We start from the raw sequence: 23,587 nt of genomic DNA, 5'->3' as shown, positions 1-23,587 counted from the left end.
TAACTTGTATCTGAGATTTTGTGGGGGAGTGATGTTATGTATGTAAACTTTATAATAGTGTAAGACTTGCCACCAGGGGGCGCACCTGTTGGAGACTCAATGGTCACCTGCACACCTCGTGCAAGCAAGTATAAAAGGTTTTCTGCCATGCTGCTTATTCATTCTGGAGTTTGATTAAAGGGACTAAGGTCACATCAGTTTGAGCTTACAGCATACAGTCTTGTGGAGTTATTCTGAACATAACAAAATGAACATTTGTGGTGCAGAGTTGGACTGCCCACTGAATGCCCATGAAATCCTTGCGCCTGGTAAAAACAGGCATATGGCATTCTTTTTTATCAGCATAAGGGTTTAAATAAATATTACAATAAATTATTTCAAATGATTTAACCATACAAAAAACTTTTAAATTAGTTTAGGCTATTTTAGTCCCCTTGAAAAATGTTCACATTTATTTTTCAAAAAATTACATTTTTGCTTTAAATGTTTAATTAAACTGTATTTTAATTAATTTTGAACATGTGGTGACTTATTTTTATTTCACTGCTGCGAAATGTGTTTTTTTAGAGGATTCATATTATGTTTATGGGGATTCCGTATGTAAATGGGAGCCCCATAAACATAATGGGAATCCCCCTCTGTGATTGGTTTGGGCCGCCCACATGATCCCAGGCATGCTTGCGAACCGCGTGCACCCCTGGGATACATGGGACTTTATGCAGCCGTACACGGAGAGGTCTAGGGGCGCAAGTGTCCGAAGCTCCAGAGGCAGCAGTTAGGTCAGAGTTTACTTGCGGTTCGGAGGCAAATTCCAGCCCTATAATATAAACATAATGGGGTAGACTGCAGGCATGTAACGGGCGTGCAGGAGACGGATAACCTTCCCTGTTCCTGCTGGCGGGTGGCCTGAGCCATTTCAACACTCTGGCCTCATTACCCGATGCCAGTGAGCTGCCTGCTCTGATTGGGCATCCCGCTGCAGCTTCACCACCCGCTACAACTTGCCGTTGCTTGAACGGCACACAATCGGCCCAATTATCCCTCGAAATTGCATCATAGTCCTGTGTATGTCATGCAACCTCGATATAGTAATGAGGCTCCCGTCTGATTCAACCTGCCTGGGCAACCCTCGTGCAGAATGGCAGGGGTGAGTGGGGGTGTGAGGGGGGTGGGCGGGGGTGTGAAGGGGATGGGGGAAGTGGGTGGGGGTGTGAGCGGGGGTGCGAGGGGGATGGGCGGGGGTGCGAGGGGGATGGGCGAGGGGGTGAGCGGGGGTGTGAGGGGGATGGGCAGGGGTACGAGGGGTTTGGGTGGGGGTATGAGGGGGGTGAGCGGGGGTGTGAGGAGGATGGGGGAGGTGGGCGGGGCGTGAGAGGGATGGGGAGGTGGTCGGGGATGCGAGGGGGTGAGCGGGGTTGCGAGGGGGGTGGGCAGGGCTGCGACGGGGGTGGGCGGGTTGGTGTGGGAATAGGGCAGTAGGTGCAGCAATGCAATTTTAGGTTCACTACTTCCCTGTTTCCACCCGGACGGCCAATTTAAAATCGGCCCTCATGAGTTCATTTCTCTTTGATCCTTATTTAACATAAAGCAGCGAAGCAGTTCCTACCATCATTTATTTTCCGCCAAAATAGGCAGAAAGATTAATGAAATATGACTATGGGCCCAAGTTTCCACATGATTTGCGCCTGATTTTTAGGAGCAACTGGTGGAGAACGGACTATCTTAGAAATCGCAATTCTCCACATTTTTTTTTCTGCAGTTCTAGTCAGGTAGAACAGTTCTACTTTGGAACAGAATTTTTTCTTCAAAAGGGGGTGTGTCCGGCCACTGACGCCTGATTTCAAAGTTTCCACAGTGAAAACGTACTCCAAACTAACTTAGAATGGAGCAAGTGAAGATTTTTGTAGAACTGAAAAAACCTTGTCTACACATTAAAAAATCAGGCGCATGTTACAAATTAGGCGTCCAGAACGAGGTGAGGGGGGAAGGGAAGTCATTAAATTCTATAATAAATCCTTATTTATACTTATACAAATATTATACAAATAAATCCAACCTGAATAAACATTTATAAGCAAAGAAAAGATTAAATAAACCATCTTCCTACCTGTGTGAAAGTGCTTCAGCCAGCCTCACAAGTTCGTTCGTTCGTTCGTTCCCGACGGCAGGGGGGGAAGGGAGGGAGTGCGGGCCCGATCGACCGAACGCAGCCGGGGGGGGGGGGTGGTGGAGGAAGCCGTTCCAGACGGTGGGCGGGAAGGAGACCGTGAGAAGGCTGCAGGAAGCCTCAGTGCTGATGTGCTGATGGCAATGTGCTTTTATTAAAAAATGTTCAAAAATTAAACAGCTACAAAGAACTACAAAAATGGCCGAGTGCCAATGTTTTTTTCACACTGCGCATGCGCGAACGCTCCAACGCGCACGCGCAGGGTTGCCGGCAGGAAAAAAACTAATTTAAATAGTACCCGCCCCCTCCCACTTACAAAATCGGCGCGAGTGTAGGCTCCGCCCCCCTGGGCACCGCGCCAAACAGACAAGGAGCTGCAGGGCTCTCCAGAACCGCGAGTTTTTTTTCCGGCGCCGTTTTAGGCGTGAAAAATGGGCGCCCAGCTCGGAGGGGCGCCCGTTTTTTATCGTGTGGAAACTTGGGCCCTAAGAGTCAAAAATGTGTTCATCGACTATATAGCAATCTTCATGCTTGGCCAGAAGCATAACATGGAAACAATGACAGTTGCTCCACATTTCTATCTTGACCTTAGAGCATTGAAGATCTCCAAGAAACAATCATTTGTCACAGATAAGGGCTGATAGTCAGATGCCTCCAACCCCATTGCCACTGGAAAGCAAGGCGGTAGGCAACTAAAAATTCAGGAAATAATCCTTCCCCCTCTGGCTGCTCAAAGCCCACCAGATTCGATGTTGGAACAGGTCTCAAAATGCTGACCATGCCTCCCACTTTTTTCAGTCGGGAACCTTCCTTAAATATTTCAGCCGAGGTCCTACATGATTTTTGTGCACCAAATTTGGCTCAGAGGCAGGAAGCAAAGGTTGATGGTTGATCGTTGTTTTTGTGACTGGAAGGTTGTTTCCAGTGGGGTTCTGCAGGGCTCAGTACTAGGGGCTAGAATCTGCACTTTTTTTGCATGCTTAATGCCCACTTAATGCCCATTTTATAGCTGAAATGATGTATAATGCGCATATATCACCCATTTAGCCACAAATTGAAACTGGCGGGCATTTTTTGGAAACTTATCGCCGAGTGTTACTTTCCCCATGTGCTTAACACCAGGAAAAAATATTATCGCCCGCCCACTTTTTTTGGGTGGAATCTTCAGAATGGACGAAATCAACGCCCAGCGTTACTTTCCGCACTGATTTAACGCCGAGATTCAATAATACCACCCGCCCACTTTTTTTTGTTGTAAAGAGCATATTTACCGAAACTAGCGGCCATGAGAGCACCCAGCTTCAATTTCACCACCTCGCTCACATATCGCCCACAATATCGCTCGCCAAAAAAACGCCCACAAAAAGTGGAACTGTTCTGAATGAACGCCAGCGGTGTGGCTTTGGTTCGGTATTCACTAAGGAGGATACAAACAACCTTCCGGATATAAAAGGGGTCAGAGGGTCTAGTAAGGAAGAGGAACTGAGGGAAATCTTTATTAGTCGGGAAATTGTGTTGGGGAAATTGATGGGATTGAAGGCAGATAAATCCCCAGGGCCTGATGGCCTGCATCCTAGAGTACTTAAGGAGGTGGCCTTGGAAATAGCGGATGCATTGACAGTCATTTTCCAACATTCCATTGACTCTGGATCAGTTCCTATGGAGTGGAGGGTAGCCAATGTAACCCCACTTTTTAAAAAAGGAGGGAGAGAGAAAACAGGGAATTATAGACCGGTCAGCCTGACCTCAGTAGTGGGTAAAATGATGGAATCAATTATTAAGGATGTCATAGCAGTGCATCTGGAAAATGGTGACATGATAGGTCCAAGTCAGCATGGATTTGTGAAAGGGAAATCATGCTTGACAAATCTTCTGGAATTTTTTGAGGATGTTTCCAGTAAAGTGGACAAAGGAGAACCAGTTGATGTGGTATATTTGGACTTTCAGAAGGCTTTCGACAAGGTCCCACACAAGAGATTAATGTGCAAAGTTAAAGCACATGGGATTGGGGGTAGTGTGCTGACGTGGATTGAGAACTGGTTGTCAGACAGGAAGCAAAGAGTAGGAGTAAACGGGTACTTTTCAGAATGGCAGGCAGTGACTAGTGGAGTGCCGCAAGGTTCTGTGCTGGGGCCCCAGCTGTTTACATTGTACATTAATGATTTAGACGAGGGGATTAAATGCAGTATCTCCAAATTTGCGGATGATACTAAGTTGGGTGGCAGTGTGAGCTGCGAGGAGGATGCTATTAGGCTGCAGAGTGACTTGGATAGGTTAGGTGAGTGGGCAAATGCATGGCAGATGAAGTATAATGTGGATAAATGTGAGGTTATCCACTTTGGTGGTAAAAACAGAGAGACAGACTATTATCTGAATGGTGACAGATTAGGAAAAGGGAAGGTGCAACGAGACCTGGGTGTCATGGTACATCAGTCATTGAAGGTTGGCATGCAGGTACAGCAGGCGGTTAAGAAAGCAAATGGCATGTTGGCCTTCATAGCGAGGGGATTTGAATACAGGGGCAGGGAGGTGTTGCTACAGTTGTACAGGGCCTTGGTGAGGCCACACCTGGAGTATTGTGTACAGTTTTGGTCTCCTAACTTGAGGAAGGACATTCTTGCTATTGAGGGAGTGCAGCGAAGGTTCACCAGACTGATTCCCGGGATGGCGGGACTGACCTATCAAGAAAGATTGGATCAATTGGGCTTGTATTCACTGGAGTTCAGAAGAATGAGAGGGGACCTCATAGAAACGTTTAAAATTCTGACGGGTTTAGACAGGTTAGATGCAGAAAGAATGTTCCCAATGTTGGGGAAGTCCAGAACCAGGGGTCACAGTCTGAGGATAAGGGGTAAGCCATTTAGGACCGAGATGAGGAGAAACTTCTTCACCCAGAGAGTGGTGAACCTGTGGAATTCTCTACCACAGAAAGTAGTTGAGGCCAATTCACTAAATATATTCAAAAGGGAGTTAGATGAAGTCCTTACTACTCGGGGGATCAAGGGTTATGGCGAGAAAGCAGGAAGGGGGTACTGAAGTTTCATGTTCAGCCATGAACTCATTGAATGGCGGTGCAGGCTAGAAGGGCTGAATGGCCTGCTCCTGCACCTATTTTCTATGTTTCTATGTTTCTATGTTTCTTCCCCTCCTCGCTCCACGGCGCCTGGCCGAGGAGCTCCTCAGGCAGTGCCTCATTGGAAGGAATGCCGCAGGGCTCAGTGCTGGGACCCCAGCTATTTACAATATACACTAATGATTTAGATGAAGGAATTGAGTGTAATATCTCCAAGTTTGCAGATTGCACTAAGCTGGGTGGCGGTGTGAGCTGTGAGGAGGGTGCTAAGAGGCTACAGGGTGACTTGGACAGGTTAGGTGAGTGGGGAAATGCATGGCAGATGCAGTATAATGTGGATAAATGTGAGGTTATCCACTTTGGTGGCAAAAACACGAAGGCAGAATATTATCTGAATGGCAGCAGCTTAGGAAAAGGGGAGGTGCGATGAGACCTGGGTGTCATGGTACATCAGTCATTGAAAGTTGGCATGCAGGTACAGCAGGCAGTGAAGAAGGCAAATGGTATGTTGGCCTTCATAGCTAGGGGATTTGAATATAGGAACAGGGAGGTCTTACTGCAGTTATACAGGGCCTTGGTGAGGCCTCACCTGGAATATTGTGTTCACTTTTGGTCACCTAATCTGAGGAAGGATGTTCTTGCTATTGAGGGAGTGCAGCGAAGGTTCACCAGACTGATTCCCGGGATGGCAGGGCTGACATATGAGGACAGACTGGATCGACTGGGCATGTATTCACTGGAGTTTAGAAGGATGAGAGGGGATCTCATAGAAACGTATAAGATTCTGACGGGACTGGACAGGTTAAATGCAGGAAGAATGTTCCTGATGTTGGGGAAGTCCAGAACCAGGGGACACAGTCTTAGGATAAGGGGTAAGCCATTTAGGGCTGAGATGAGGAGAAACTTTTTCACTCAGAGAGTTGCTAACCTGTGGAATTCCCTGCCGCAGAGAGTTGTTGATGCCAGTTCATTGGATATATTCAAGAGGGAGTTAGATATGGCCCTTATGGCTAAAGGGATCAAGGGGTATGGAGAGAAAGCAGGAAAGAGGTACTGAGGTGAATGATCAGCCATGATCTTCTTGAAAGGTGGAACGGGCTCGAAGGGCCGAATGGCCTACTCCTGCACCTATTTTCTATGTTTCTATGAAGGCAGATGCGTTGGTTGCACGGGTACGGGAGCGAGGGGTGCCGAGGGGGCAACATTCTCTGATGCAGAAGCAGGATCTTGGTCCTTGCTCTCATCTGTTGTTCGCAGTGGTGGTGCGGAACCTATGGGTGGAGTGCCGCGTTCAGGGACCACTGTGAGGCCTGTGCCAGCAATGTTCCTGGCTATCGCATCCAGGGCTGCACCATCCGCGGAATGTACTCGGTCATGGTGGCCAGCTGTCAGGATATGCCCCCCAATGCTTCGATGAGCTGGTCACCAATGTCTACAGTCCTCCTGGACAACTGTACCATCTCTCCGCTGTCATGTCGCGTTCGTGGAACAGACCTGCCGCATCCACGGGACCTCTGCGGGGTCGGCGTCTTCCTGGGAACAAATGGGGTGACCTGTGATGAGGTGCTTGGGGCCGGTATCTCCAGAGTGGAGATGGGAATGACCGGAGGACCACTAGATGGCCTTGGGGTGGAATGGCTTCTGGAGCGTGGCGATGCAGGTTCCTTGAAGTCTGTGCTCTCATCCGTGGAGAACAGACCCAGCGGATTGACGGGCGAGAATCGGAGCTCCTCAGCACCAGATGTAGAATCGTCCACCGACACCTGCCCCACGCCTCCACCTTCTGGCCTCTGTGGTCTTGCCTTGGGACGCGCTGATGGCTGAGCTGAAAAACACAAATGAGGTTATTAGAGGAGAAGGGGGTGCTACGGTCACAAGGTGAGTCCAGCGCTACACACAGCATATGCACGACAAAAGCACCACCGCATTCAAAATCATCTCAGACATCACATTTCATGACCATCAACACATTTGCATTCCAATGATTTTCATTAGGCCATCATTATTTCTACGACAATTTTAGAAATCATCTATCATATATGATCGGATATGAGTGGGTGTGGCATCTATTGACTTTACATCATGCAATGGTGTAAGCTTTACTCACGTGGCTTCACTTCAGGGTTTGCAGATGAGTCCGTGGCTGTCCGGGGGTGCTTCCCCATGAGTGCGAGCACACGCTCCTCCATGTCAGTGATGTCGCTGGGGACTGGTGGCCCCCCACCCGTTCACCTCTGCACAGACCTCATCGTCGATAGCTTCTTCTGTAAAAGGTGACAGGACGACATGGCATGAGATCATTGCATGATATCGTTGCTAGGTACTGTCACAGAGACTGATACAACACATAACCGCCAGATGTAATCATGATTATTATGAAAATTATCATTCTTTACCTAAAGACGTACACCGTGACCACAGGCTTTGAGTAAAACATTCCCGGTAAAAGTGAAAGACCTCACATCTGATGATAGTCACTCATGACTGTTACAAATCAAATTATATAAATACATAAATACATGTAAATCAATGTAATACTCACTCTTGCAGATCCCACAAGGTCGTTCCATCGTTTGCAGCATTGGTTGCCTTCACGCACCTCTATCTCTGTCCATATCTTCTGGTATGCCTTTGGGATGGGCTTCCCATGCCCTCACTGTGTCAAATCACCCCAGCATGCCTCGAACTCCTGCAGGAGGGAGGCATTTGCCTCGTCCGAGAACCTTCTGGCTCTTTTGCGCCCTCCAATGTGCTCCTCTCCCACCTCACTGCTCTCTCCAGCGTCAGTCTCCACAGCGTGCTGTGATGTCTCCTCCTCTCTCTCCATTATAAGCCAAACTTGGGCAAATATGTGGCTGGTAACAGCTACTTTTTATTTGCCTACTTGCTGTGAAGCTCTAAAGTCTCCCTCCTTCTTTCCAAAGTAGCCACACCACACCCAGACACGCCTTCAGTCCCTCTGAGCTCCCTCTCTCTCTGTCTCCTCTTCTGCACATGTCATGATGACCCTTGACCTCCTGAATCGCGGGCATCGAGCATTGCCATGCCGTTGCTAAGGACGGCCACACTTTACGGCAGAAGGTAAAAAAAAGGTTAACGCTACCGCCCATTTTATATCGCTCGCGATAATGCCTATTTTCAAAAGTGGAGACTAGATGCTTTGAGAATGGACGAGAAGCCAGCGATCTGAAAACCTTTTTTAATGCCCACGCCAGAAATATCGCCCATTTTTGGGCGATAACCACAAAGGTGGAGGTTCTAGCCCCAAGTCCCTTACTTTTTGTGGTATATATCAATGATTTAGACTTGAATGTAGGGGTATGATTAAGAAGTTTGCAGATGATACTAAAATTGGCTCTGTGGTTGATAATGAGGAGGAAAGCTGTAGACTGCAGGAAGATATCAATGGACTGATCAGGTGGGCAGAACAGTGGCAAATGGAATTCAAAAGAAGAAGTGTGAGGTAATGCATTTGGGGAGAGCTAACAAGACAAGGGAATACACAATAAATGGTAGGACACCGAGAAGAGTAGAGGAACAGAGAGACCTTGGAGTGCATGTCCACAGATCCCTGAAGGTAGATACAGCCTGCCCTGTGCACCCACAAGTAGGTAAGATGGTTACGAAGGCATTGGGGATACTTGCCTTTATTAGCCAAGGCCTAGAATTAAAGGGGGCCGAAATTGATGAAGGCCAAGTCCCGCCTAAGTGCCGCCCAAAAGGCCAACGATGGCCGCCGAGAGACCGGGCGGCACTTTAGGCGGGAAATTAATGAAAAATAATTTAAATTTGGGCCGGCGGCAAACGAGCGACGTACACCGTCAAACTGGGCAGGGACGGGCGGGAGCTCCCAATCTCAGCGGCAAAGGATGGAGTCGGGCCCACGGAGGGTCGAAGACGTTCAAATAAAAATTATTAGAAAAAGAAATTACCCGGAAGACCTTCAGGGGAACCCATTAAGGTAAGTCGCTGCGAAAAAAAATTTATTAAAAAGTTCACTAACCTTTTTTTTCAGTTTTTAAAACTTATCTTAGGGGTTAGACCAGCCTCCTCATGGCGGCCCTTCCCCTGCTGACGCCGATTCCCGCCCATCCCAATCTCGCATCTCGGCGGGCGGGAGGTCACTTGCACCACTTGGCCGTCCGCTGACATCAGCGAGCAGTTCCTGGCGGTTCTCTCCTCCCGCCCGCTCCAGCCCAAGTGCAAACAGGCACTGGGCGCAACCCAGAGAGGGATGTCGGCGGATCTCGGCAGCAATCGGCGGCAGTGGGCGGTAAGGCCATCAATTTCGGCCCCAAGAGCAGGGAGGTTATGCTTGAACTGTATATTGAATATTGGGAAGACCCAAGCCATTGTTTTTGGTCCCTGCCACAAACCCCGTTTCCTAGACACTGACTCTATCATGCTTCCCAATTTCTGTCTGAGGCTGAACCAGACTGTTCACAACCTTGGTGTCATATTTGACCTTGAAATGAACTTTCGACCACATATCCGCAGCATAACTTAGACCGCCGATTTCCACCTCTGTAACATCGCCCTACTCTGCCTTTGCCTCAGCTCATCCACTGCTGAAGCCCTCATCCATACCTTTGTTACCTCTAGACTTGACTATTCTCCTGGCTGCCCTCCCACATTCTACTCTACGTAAACGAGAGGTGATCCAAAACTCGGCTGCCCATGTCCTAACTCACACCAACTCCCGCTCACCTATCACCCCTGTGCTCACTGACCTCCATTGACTTCTGGTTAAGCAATGCCTCGATTTCAAAACTCTCATCATTATTTTCAAATCTCTCCATGACCTCGCCCCTCCCCATCTCTGTAATCTCCTCCAGCCCCACAACCCCCCGAGATGTCTGCGCTCCTCTAATTCTGCCCTCCTGATTATAATCGCTCAACCATTGGTGGCCGTGCCTTCTGTTGCCTAGGCCCTAAGCTCTGTAACTCCCTGCCTAAACTCTCCGCCTCTCTACCTCTCTTTCCTCCTTCAAGACGCTCCTTAAAACATATCTCTTTGACCTAGCTTTTGGTCACCTGCACTAATTTCTACTTCTGCGGCTTGGTGTCAAATCTGTATCATTTCACTCCTGTGAAGTGCCTTGTGACGTTTCACTTCGTTAAAGGCGCGACATAAAAACAAGTTGTTGTTGTACAAAACTAGTTAGGCCACAGCTAGAGTACTGTGTGCAGTTCTGGTCACCACATTATAGGAAAGGTGTGATTGCACTAGAGAGGGTACAAGGAGAGTTATGAGGATATTGCCTGGATTGCAGAATTTTAGCTATGAGGAAAGATTGGAATAGTCTGGGTTTGTTTTCTTTGGAATAGAGGAGGCTGAGGGGAGACCTTATTGAGAGGCCTAGGTAGAGTGGATAAGAAGGACCTATTTCCCTAACCAAGGGGCATAGATTTAAAATAATTGGTAGGATGTTTAGAGGGGATTTTAGGAGCGATGTTTTCACCCAGAGGGCGGTGGGGGTTTGGAACTCACTGCCTGAAAGGGTGGAAGAGGCAGAAACCTTCATCACGTTTAAAAAGTACTTGGAAATGTACTTAGATATGCACTTGACATGCCGTAACCTACAAGGCTACGGACAATAACTAGAAAGTGGGATTAGGCTGGATAGCTCTTTGTCGGCCGGATACGATAGGCTGAATGGCCTCCTTCTGTGTTGTAAATTTCTATGATTCCTTGAAAATGCATCACTTCATACATTTCTGTATTAAATTTCATCTGCCACGTGCCTGCCCATTTCACCAGCCTACTTATGTCTTCCTGAAATCTATTATTCTCCTCCTCACTGTTCAGTATATTTCCATGTTTTTTGTCATCTGCAAATTTTGAAATTGTGCCCTGTACACCCACATCCAAGTCATTAATATATATCAAGAAAAGCAGTGGTCCTAGAACCGACCCCTGGGGAACACCACTGTATACCTTCCTCCAGTCCGAAAAACTACCGTTCACCACTACTCTCTGTTTTCTGTCACTTAGCCAATTTTGTATCCAGGCTGCCACTGTCCCTTTTATTCCACGGGCTTCAATTTTGCTGGCAAGCCTATTATGTGGCACTTTGTCTAATGTCTTTTGGAAATCCATGAACATTATATCAACTGCATTACTCTCATCAACCCTCTCTGTTACCTCATCAAAAAACTTGATCAAGTTGGTTAAACATGGTTTGCCTTTAACAAATCCATGCTGGCTTTCCTTAATTAATCCACTCCTATCCAAATGTCCATGATTACTATTTCTAAAAGCTTCCCTACAACCGAGGTTAAACTGACTGGCCTATCGTTGCTGGGTTTATCCTTGCACCCTTTTTGGAACAAGGGTGTAACATTTGCAATTCTCCAGTCCCCTGGCACCACCCCCATATATATGGAGGATTGGAATATTATGGCCAGTACCTCCGCGATTTCCACCCTCAATTTCCTCAGTATCCTAGGATGCATCCCATCCACTCCTGGTGATTTATCTATTTTAAGTACAGCCAGCCTTTCTAATACGTAATTTTTAGCAATTTTTATCCTATTCACACCCACCATTCATACCCTATCTTGACTAATGTTTTTCTAACTCCTAACTCCCAAAACCATATGAATTTGGGCCATCATCCCTTTTGTCTCTCTAATTTCTCCTGTCTTCCAACCTATCACAGACCTTCCCTTTTGTTCTTTCTTCCCCTCCCCTTTCAGTGCTTGTTAAGAATCCATTCTTTTTGAACACTCTCCAGTTTTGACGAAGGGTCGTCGACCCGAAACGTTAACTCTGCTTCCTCTCCTCAGATGCTGCCTGACCTCTGAGATTTCCAGCATTTTCTGTTTTTATTCCAGATTCCAGCATCCGCAATATTTTGCTTTTGTTCAATTTTTATCCTATCAAGTGTCTCTACTATCTCCTCCTTCACTATGTCTATGGCAGCATCCTCTTCCTAGGTGAAGACAGATGCAAAGTACTCAATTAGTACCTCAGCCATACCCTCTGCCTCCATGCCTCCATCCCTAATCAGTCCCACTCCTCCTCTTACTATCCATTTACTATTTATATGCATAGAGAAGACTTTTGGGTTACCTTTTATGTTAGCTGCCATTCTATTCTCAGAACCTCTCTTTGCCCCTCTTATTTTCTTTCTCACTTCTCCTCTGATCTTTCTATATATAGCCTGATTCTCAGATGTATTTGCAACTTGACATCTGTCATACATGCTCTTTTTCTGCTTCATCATATTCTTTATCTGTTTTGTCATCAACGGAGCTCTGACTTTAATTGCCCTACCTTTCCCCCTCTTGGGAATGTACCTCGACTGTACCCAAACTATTTCCTCTTTAAAAGGACATTGACACTACAGTTTTGCCTGCCAATCTTTGATTCCAGTTTACCCGGGTCAGATCCGTTCTCATCCCACTGATCCATCGTGACTGTACCTTCCCCCAGTTAAACATTTTTACTCTCGATTGCTCCCTGTCCTTTTCCATAGCTAATCTAAACCTTATGATACTATGATCACAGTTCATTAAATGTTCACCTACTGACACTTGCTCCACTTGACCTATCTCATTCCCTAGAACCAGATCCAGCAATGCCTCCTTCCTCGTCGGGCCGGAAACTGATCAAGAAAGTTCTCCTGAACACACTTCAGAAATTATTCCCCTTCTCTGCCCCTTACAATATTACGATCTCAGTCTATATTAGGATAGTTGAAGTCCCCCATTATTGCTACTCTATTGTTCTTGTACCACTCTGTAATTTCTCTGCAAATTTTCTCCTCCATATCTTTACCACTATTTGGTTGTCTATAGAATACACCGAGTAGTGTAATGGCACCTCTATTATTTCTTAACTCGAGCCAAATAGATTTTGTCCTTGACCCCGCCAGGACATCCTCTCTCTCCAGCACTGTAACAGTCTCCATAACCAATACTGCCTCCTAACTTTCCTTCCCTATATTATCTGAACATCTTATAACCAGGAATACCTAATACCCAATCCTTCCCTTTTTTGAGCCAGGTCTCAGTTATTGCCACAACATCATACTCCCATGTGGCTACTTGTGCCTGCAGCTCACTTATCTTGTTTACTACGCTTCATATGTTCACATATATACACTGTAAACCCATCTTAGACCATACTGTATTCTCTCTTCGTTGGACCCCTTCTAATACCTTAGTTTAGTGCTCTCTGCCTCTCCCAATCCTTTGAGCACTTTATTTCCCTTTTCTAATGTTACATCCTGGTGCCCACCCCCCTGCCAAATTAATGTAAACCCTCCCCAACAGCACTAGCAAGCCATCCCACAAAAATATCCGTCCGGCTCTGTTGAGGTGCAACCCGTCCGACCTGTACAGGTCCCACCTCCCCCAGAACCAGTCCCAATGCCCCAGGAATCTGAAGCCCTTCCTCCCGTACCATTTCTTCAGCCACACATTCATCTGCTCTATCCTCCTATTTCTATATTCACTCGCACGTGGCACTGGGAGTAAACCGGAGATCACTACCTTTGAGATTTCCTCATTTAATCATAGAATCTTTTGGCCCATCGTGCCTCTGCTGGTTCTTTGAAAGAGCTATCCAATCAGTCCTCTGCTCTTTCCCTATAACTTTTTCCCCTTCAAGTATTGACCAACTCTCTTTTAAAAGTTATTATTGAATCTGCTTCCACCACCCTTTCAGGTGGTGCATTCCAGATCACAATAACTTGCTGCATAAAAAAATGTCTCCTCATCTACCCTCTAGTTCTTTTGCCAATTAACCAATCTGTGTCCTCTGGTTTCCTGCAAGTGGAAACAGTTTCTCCTTATTTACTCCATTAAAACCCCTCATAATTTTGAACACCAAAATCTCCTCTTAACCGTTTCCGCTCTGAGGAGAACAATCCAAGTTTTGCTCATCTCGCCACGTAACTCAAGTCCCTCATCCCTGGTAGCATTCTGGTAAATCTCCTACAAGGCCTTCCAAATGTGTGGTGCCCAGAATTGTAACTGCCTCAGGCTTCATTCCTGGCAGTCTCAGGGACCCACTCCTTGCAGTACGTATCTAGGTCACTTACCGGCTGTGTATTGCATTTATAATGGTCTGATCTAAAATAGTCAGGAGAGACCAAAAATGTCAATCCTGTTAGTAAGATTATTTTGAAGAGTAATTTTTTTTTTTTAAGATTTTAAGATGTTCTGAGATAATGTTAACCCATAATCTTCTCCTTTAGGTTAGATTTTTAAAATAAAATAACTACATTTACACATGATTATTTTACTTGTAGCTATATTTTATATCAAATAAATAAGCATAATTATTATTTTACATTAAAATACTTGCCTTGTAATGCTGCAACATTTTTTTTTATTCGTTCACGGGATGTGGGCATTGCCGGCAAGGCCAGCATTTATCGTCCATCCCTAATTGCCCTAGAGAAGGTGATGGCAAACTGCCCTATACAATGAGTGGCTTGCTGGACCATTTCAGAGGGCAGTTAAGAGTCAACCAGATTGCTGTGGGTCTGGAGTCACATGTAGGCTAGACTGGGTAAGGACAGTAGATTTCCTTCCCAAAAGTGAACTCGATGGGTTTGTCACCATTACTAATACTAGCTTTCTATTCCAGATTTATTTATTAACTGAGTTTAAATTCCCCAGCTGCCATTGTGGGATTTGAACTGAAGTCTCTGGATCATTAGTCTTGGCCTCTGGATCATTAGTCTTGGTCTCTGGATTACTAGCCCAGTGATATAACCACTATGCTACCGTATCCGATAATTAAAAAACTGTCATTGTGCCGGGGGCAAGGGATACATATAATGTGATACTTGTAACCCTTTAGACCTAAGCTGTTACTATAGTGACAGTATCTCCATGATATTATTCACAGAGGTAACCTGCTAGCACTCAGTTATCACTCAGTAAAATGACACAAGAAAGCTTTTAAGTCTGCTGGGCTTTTTATTCAAAGGACATTGGCATCTTGAACTGACATACCTTTGACAATAAACACACAGTGCAGCAACATAAATCGAATTGAACTGCATCATTGGATCACTTGTGTGTGATATCAATATGATGAAAATGACAAATGCCTTTGTTGCCTCTACTCTCTTAGCTCCCGCCACCCGTGAAAAGATTTACCAAATATTTTTCCGATAATCGGTGCGGCGAAAGCGCTTGTGGGAAAATCAGTTCCAAGTTGATCCCGATTTTCCATCCGTTCTATCAATCCGTTTTGCTGGTGTGGATATGGTTCAGAGTGAGGGGGTGTTTTAATAACGCTAGTGCATTATGATCTGTCTACCGGTCCACTGTAGGCTTTTTTTTAATTAGTCTTTTCAGCTTTTGCTGACATTGCAAATATTTGGTGAAGTTTAGAAAATGCAAGACATGGATCACGCTCAGTCAGCAAACAGTAAGTCATTAATACCATTGGTACCAAACAGTGAGGTTGCAAGCAATTACAATGTTAGGTATTTGTTCTAATAAAATTCATAAATAAATATAAGGCACCCAGCAAATGAATATCTATAAAACTAGTTTCTTAACCAACAAACTACATTCAAGCATTATCTTGTTGAAAGTTCTTACCTGTCATAGTACTCATCCCTAGCTAACTCCTCGGCAACTAAGAACAGTCACGCACCCACTCCATTAAGCTCTTGACCTCATCAGTGCCACTGCATGAAAGTTACAAGATAGCAGGTGTCTCCCTAGCAGAGGGAGGGCACTACACGAGCAGTAGAAGGAGGTGGAGGAGATCTGTGGCCCTGATGGTATCAGTGAAGGGAGAAAAGGGTGCCCAGTCTTCAGTTTTAAAAAAAAAGGGCTGTCTCTTGCAAGGCACTTTGCTATTTTTTAATCTACCACTTTTTATATGAAGCAGAACCGGGAGGCCGTGTATAGCATCATCATCATCATCATCATCATAGGCAGTCCCTCGGGATCGAGGAAGACTTGCTTCCATTCTTAGCATGAGTTCTTAGGTGGCTGAACAATCCAATTCGAGAACCACAGTTTCAGTCACAGGTGGAACAGATAGTCGTTGAGGAAAAGGGTGGACAGGGAGCCTGGTTTGCCGCACGCTCCTTCCGCTGCCCGCGCTTGATTTCTGCATGCTCTACGACGATACTCGAGGAGCTCAGCGCCCTCCTGAATGCACTTCCTCCACCCCCTATCGGCAAAATCATGATGACATTTTCATGGGTACCCTCAACATGTGATTTTCACAGAGCCTATTCAGTTGTCCTCTACTCATGATTATGTGTGGAGGATGTATATAGATTGACAAAGGTGCCACAAAGTAGATCATTTATCTTTTAGTGCCAAACTTCCTCTTCATTACAAGGCATAGCTCATTAACACTCCTGATTCATCAAATTCCACTCGGCATTCACACACCAAAGTTCCAATAAACAACAATAGCCCTGAATCTGCAGGGAAAATAACGGTAAGTATAATGCAGACGTTATTATTGGTGCGTAAACAGCCCTGCAATTTGTGATGAGGAAGAGATACCCCGTGAACTGTGATTTGCCACAAATTTCTGGAGGATTTGAACTGCTTCGCCCATAGCCTCGCAAAAACAGAAGTTCACTGTCAACTTCCCCCTGAGTTTCAAGAAATTGCTGTATTTGCGCAATAAGTACGAATTAAGCTCGCTGCAGAAAGTTAGGGCTGGTACTTAACAAAGTAAGGATCTTTTCATGACAAGATTAATACTCTTGCAATGCTACCTTCTCTGGCCCAGAAAGGGAACATTTGAAACTATGGAGTCTCATACCTGCAAGTGGTAAATTGTTCCTAGAGGTTTTTAAAATTAATTTTTTTCTTACTTTTCCTTTCTGACTCTTTTTTCTCTCTCCCTTAATCCAAACTTTCTTGCCCTCTCTTTATTTCTCTTCCTATATTTGACTTGACTCTAATTCAACCTATTTCCTTCTTGGTCATTCCTCTATCCTTAAATCTCATGGGTTAAGGAGATAGACTGTTGGTCCCATCGTTCACCAAGGTTCCAGATGCCCTGTTGACCTCGCACTTCCTGAAATTTGTGGCACACACATTTATCCAGCTGAAGGGTGAGGAAACAAATCTAACAAACGGGGCACATCATGAGGTGCCTCGCTCCTGCAAATTCTGGGCCAATTATTTCCATGTAGCCTTTCACACCAGTGCTGAAGTGCAAAACAGGGCCTCAAGAGGTGACAGGCATCAAATTGCTGCAACATTTAGAATTAAGTATTGATTCAGTAGAATGTACTTCCCTTTACTTGACTTCAATTTAATGGCACCTGAGCTTTCTGCAAGTACAACTATATAAACTATGACTACTGTTACATTTGTCATTTACAGAATGTGTGATACAGGAGAGGGACTCTTTACATTTCAGACACGGGAAGGAGAGAACATCTACCAGAAGGTGCATTCAGCAACTCTGGCCATAGCTGAACAGCATGAGCAACTGATGCTGGAGATGGAGAAAAAAACACGGGTATGTACCATCTAGATGTTTTGCATCATTTAGGTAAAAAGGATTCAATGTGTCGAGGGGGCTTTCTGTTATAGGGTCAAGTACAGCATTTCCAAATTCCTTTCGCGGGAAAAGGACAGGGCAGTGCTTCAAGCAGCTCCAGCTCTCTAAAACAATGGGGGAGGGAGGCAGAATCAACTCTTGGCAGATTGATGCCTAGAGGTTGGCTTCCACAGAAAGCTCCTGATTGAACGTGGCAGTCTAAGCCTACCAATATCCTTTTAGAACCTACCTTTCACTGACCTTTGGAAAAGGTCAACGGAGATCCAAAAGCACACCATAATAACTTGACGCTGACAGCTGGGAAGGAGGAGTGCATAGCACTGAAGATGCCCCTGACTATGTGAACCCTCTCTCCACTTTGCCACAATAGGAAGCTTTTGGAGGTGCTTACAAATAGCAGATTTTGAACCAGGCATGGAAATGGATCCTGCATATTGAACTATTTGCTAACATTACAAACCAGATCATAACCATTCAAGGACTGACTGACAAATTGTTACAGTACAAAGTATGACCTGTTCTGCTACCTCAGATTAGGCATTATCCCCAGTACCCGACAATATCCTGCAGACATCAGCACAAATCTACTCCACAAAGTTCTCTTTCCACAATATAAGAAAATTCTGTAAACCCATTCGCCAGAGTTCCCACTTTGGATTGTTATACAGGATTGGTCCTACTTGTTTGATAGCCTTCCTGTCAAGGTTCACATATGAAAAATGACCCCTTGGACAAAGAACTCAAGGGCTACTAATGTCAATGGAACCATTCCAGAGAAGAGTTACTTAATTCAATAATAATAATAATAATACTTTCCCCTCCAAATCCTTCAAAGCTAATTATGTGAGTCGGCTGGGATGGTTCTTTCATATTTATTATCTCAACACATTTACAGGATCTGTTAATGTTGATCCGACAAGTAGATCTCTAAAGTCATTTAATAGATAACTATCTAAGCCCAGGTCGGCTTTCATCCTAAAACAGCCTTGCCTCCTCTCCATGCCTCACCGGGCAGCCTTTGTTGAAACAGAAAAGCAACATTTCCATACGAATCATAGCCAAATCCTTTCAATGGAAAAGTGGTTGAAAATCTGAAAATGCAACAAAGATCAATAACCGAAGCAGTCATTTCCAATGCTTCTACTTTATATATCTATTAATTTTGGTTAATGAAGCATCTTCAATCATGCCAACATCCTAACTTGCTATGTGGTAGAATTACTCATCAGCCGTGTAATACTCTGTCTTCTGACTCAACCTGCGAGTTTCCATTAAGCATGACAGCAAAAGAGAACAAATCAGAAATTATCCAAACAGCAACATTTGAGTTTATTTTCAACGCTCTGAATTGGATTCAATTCGGATCTTTTCAGCTTTTAAAACGAACTCTGCTTATCCCTGACACAATTTTTGATATCCGTCCATCATCAATAGGCAGGAATTCTCTATCTGTGGATGAAACAAAAGTTTAAACCTCTAAAACCTGCATATTGAGTCTTATTTTCCGTGGACCCAATAAATCTCCCACAAGCTGTTACCTTAATTGCTCTTCTCCTGCATCTATTCAAAATGGGTTGTCACATCGACTTGGAATCTGGCTCAAAACAATACTTCGCAATGGTGGGTGACAGAAACTGCTACTTAATTAGTTATAGAAAAAAATCAGTGCACCTTCTGGAACAATCTGTGCCTGTTTGAATTTATTCCATGTGAGATTTAGTTAAAATTCCATCTCCCTTTTAACACAGAGCAAGTGAAACCTTATCACGTACATCTCTTCGTTAAATTAAACATTTAGCAGCTGTAGTTTCCGAGTTGTAAAATACATTTATAGTATTGCAGAATTAAGCCATTTTAAACTATTGTTTCTGATCCACGCTTTGGTATTATTAATTTCTCACTGTTTTAGATCTATCATCATTGGAAAGGTATAATTAGAACATCATAATGGACAATAGTCTAATAGTTACCCTAGATATGAATTATAAAGTTACTTTTTTATGTTGATATATACACACATCACCTGACAGTCGTACTGTAGAATTTTAGTGTAGATATTCAAAGGTTTGAGTTTGGCATGTCTTCAAAGAATGTCACTCCTGAGGCTGTGCTTTGCTGCAGTGCATTGGTTATACCATTGTATAATGGTATGGATTGAGCCTAATCTGTCCCTGTACGGTAAGTCCCTAATGCCAGACAGATGGTTAAGTGGAGGTGCTGGACAGGGCCTTAGCACTTCTCCGCAAGTAAGGAGATGATGAGTTAACCTGAACTGCTCCTGTGCACCAACTACTAACCTTCTGAGACTAGAAATGATAAAGGACTGTATGGAAGTCACATACCCATTCTCTCAGCTGGGGAATGATTCATGGTGCAAGGTATCTGAAACAATAGAAAAATATCATTTTGGGGGTGTATAATTGGTTTTCTTAAGCTTCGTTCTGTTGGGAATATCAGTCACGTAATGAAACTTTGGTAACATAGTCAACCTTATTATCATCAGCACAATTCTCCATGTAGGCAACAGCAGTCTGGTGAGTGGTAGACATAAGGACATAAGAAATAGGAGCAGGAGCAGACCATACGGCCCCTTGAGACTGCTCTGCCATTCAATAAGATCATGGCTGATCTCCTACCTCAACTCTACTTTCCTGCCTGTTCTCCATAACCCATGACTCCACGACAGTTCAAGATTCTGTCTATCCCAGCCTTGAATATAGTCAATGACTCAGCTTCCACAGCTCTCTGTAGAGAATTCCAAAGATGCACGACCCTCTGAGAGAAGCAATTCCTCCTCATCTCCATCTTAAATGGGCGACCCCTTATTCTGAAACTATGCCCCCTAGTTCTAGATTCCCCCATGAGGGGAAACATCCTCTCAGTACTTACCCTGTCAAGCCCCCTTAGAATCTTACATTGCTGGCCATATTAGTCAACAGTCATATTATTGAGATGGTGGTATTAATACTTTAATACTCAAATATTGCTGATGGTGTGTTTACCAGCACCAGTTTAAAAAAAAATCCAAGCAAGCTTTCATGATTACCACCAGAGATAAGCAAACCAGCTCAAGTTCATGTGAAGTTCTAGTTGCTGTGGTTAACCCTATGAACACTTTTCAATACCTTTTGCCATAATTATTGCTACCACTGTAACTCAGCAAACTTTAGACATCAAATCCGTTTCAATAGATATTTTCCTTGGAAAAGATTCCTTCAAGAATGACCTCCACCAGCCTTGAATGCTCCACCACTATGCTCCACAAATCCTAGTTGACTTGCTCTAATCTTCCCCAAGTGAAAGCTCCCCAGGTCATATCAAAAGGCCCTAATCTGTGGAGAACAAATAAGCACAGTGGCATTTCCAGATGGAACTAAGAAACTGATTTGGAAAATTATATGGGCAAGAACATTTAGGGAGAAAGCAAATCTTACTGTGAAGTATACTCACCATATGGACTGCAGTGGTTCAAGAAGATGCCTTTCCACCATCTTCTTAAGGGCAATTAGGGATGGGCAATAAATGCTGGCCTTGCCAATGACGGCCACATCCCATGTACACATTTTTTTAAATCAAGAAAAAGTCATGGCTATTAGAGAAAATCTTTAAGCTTTGTAATAACAGATTTAGCCTAAGAGAGAGTAAGATATAATGCAACTTCCTCCGCTATGTGGGAAACCATCAAGGTGTGAAGAAGGATTGTGAAAGATGGACAAACAACAAGTGCATCATAATAGAAAAAAAAGCATCTGTCAAAGCAAGCAAGCAAAATGCTTTTAAACTGAAAAATGAGGTTATGGATCAAGAAAGAAATTTGCAAAACATCATAGTATGGAACAAAGAAAATAAGCTGATTACTGATGTACACAATATCAAGAAATGCAAGAAAGACGACACTGCTAATCATATAACTGTCAAGCTAATGTCAATAGCACCCTCGGAACCTTAGAATCAAACAAGACTGAAACTTACTCTCAGAACCAGGCAGCCATCAGATAAACGAAAGCTGAAAGATCTGCAGCTTAGATTGGAATTGCTGCTGAGCTTATCAAGTCCGACGGAGAAGAATCAGACAAGCTATCATACAATCTTCTTAGGAAACTGGAATGAAGGAACTTTACTGAATAACGTGCAAAATCAGTAATTGTTATGATCCCGGGATAGGAAAGCTGGCTTGTGTGCTGAAAATATTACATAAGAATTGCTTTGGAAGTGCTAAGGGCATGTATGAAGCTGAAGACTTGAAGCCCAATTATCAAGGAGCAGTCTGGCCTCAGCTGACTGAGGAACAGTGGAACTGATTTTTAGTATCAAAACAGATTGCAGAGAGCAAACTGCAGCACCAAAATGCCATGGTCGTTACTTTAACTACCTTATCTATCTCAAGAAGGTTTTTGATAACATGCTGGCTTAATTAACATTTTGGTCTATAAACAGATCAATCTAATAAAAGAGAAGCAGTGGATAGAGAAGTTTGAAATAATAATCTGGTCAGTAGAGATGCACAATACCAGCAGATCTGTTTGACACCTTCCTGAAGCTCATAATCAAGGTTACAATGGAGAAATATTTTTTAAAATTGATCTTGGATCACATGGCAAACCTGCTCCTGGCCTATGATGATGTGATGATAACAACCTGCTAAGAAACAAACCAAGAAGATCTTCAGATAGTTGTTAGTGATGTTGATGAGGCCACCATTTGATAGAGTGGATGCAAAGAAAATGTTTGCACTTGTGGGGAAGGGCAAAACTAGAGGCCATCAATATAAGATAGTCACCAAGAAATCCAATAGAGAATTCAGAAGAGACTTCTTTACCCAGAGAGTGGTGAGAATGTGGAACTCGCTACCACAGGAAGTGGTTGAGGCAAATAGTAAGAGGAGGCTAGACAAGCATATGAGGGAGAAGGGAATAGAGGGTTATGCTGATAGATTTAGATGAGGAAAGACAGGAGGAGGTTCGAGTGAAGCATGATCATTCCATAAACCCTGGTTGGGCCGAATGGCCAGTTTCTGTGCTGTATATCCGATGTAATCGTATGTAATCGTTCTATATAATAGGAACGCAGGAGCATACAGGACTAGAAAGAACCATTGCAATCTATCTGGCTAGTCGGGGCCTCTACAAAATGTGATGGAATATATTTTTGTGTGCCTGGCAGTCCCTGCCAGCCTGCCCAATGGAATCAGGGTGAGGAGCAACCAATTTTCATGGTCGGACCACATCTGAATAATTTTGGCGGGCTGCCAGTGTTGTACAAGTGCTGACAAGAGGCTTGCCGATGGGGCAGGTGGGAAATCCGGCCAGCTGGTCCGCGGAGACTAGATGGATATTGCAACTAAAAGTGATAGCCGCAGAGGGAACAACGGCAGACGAGAAGATTTTTGTGGAGCCAAGACAAGCATTCATGCTCCTCCTGTCCACACTCACAAATCAGTGCCACAGGGATTTTTCCCATCTTTTCTGAGCAGTACCTTTTAAGGAAGACTGGTTTGGCAGGGCCCGGTGCAAGACCACATTTGCATCAGGTTCCTACAGACAGCGCAGTACCCCAATTTTAATATTTGAGTAGGCTCCCACCTATTTCAGTCAATGGTGACTCCCAAGATATAAATGGTGAGGCAAAAGAAGCTGAAGGAGAGATGGCTGGGCTGTTGGAGCTCATTGAGTATGATTTTTCCTTGCACAAAGTTATGTTGCTAATACTACTGTGAGCCATTTACTGCTCAAGCCTGCATTCCATTAATCTTTTTGATTACTTTTTGTACCTGAGTGCTTGTTTTTAGTGATCCATGCACATAGACACCCCAAATCCATTTGCTCCTCCACAGCTC

At 44.4% G+C, this 23,587-nt stretch overlaps 1 protein-coding gene across 1 annotated transcript in view; it reads left to right on the top strand.

The window, feature by feature from the left end:
- dok6 (docking protein 6) overlaps positions 1-23,587 on the top strand; it is a 684,792-nt gene that overhangs the window by 577,151 nt on the left and 84,054 nt on the right. The window contains exon 6 of the mRNA XM_070872699.1: positions 17,571-17,709. Coding sequence (XP_070728800.1) covers positions 17,571-17,709 — 139 coding nt within the window. The remainder of the gene's footprint in view (positions 1-17,570; positions 17,710-23,587) is intronic.

Source organism: Pristiophorus japonicus, chromosome 1, assembly GCF_044704955.1.
Source record: "Pristiophorus japonicus isolate sPriJap1 chromosome 1, sPriJap1.hap1, whole genome shotgun sequence".
Classification (NCBI taxonomy): Eukaryota; Metazoa; Chordata; class Chondrichthyes; family Pristiophoridae; genus Pristiophorus; species Pristiophorus japonicus.
The sequence above is the reverse complement of the archived record's forward strand: the minus strand, read 5'-3'. Positions and strand labels throughout refer to the sequence as shown.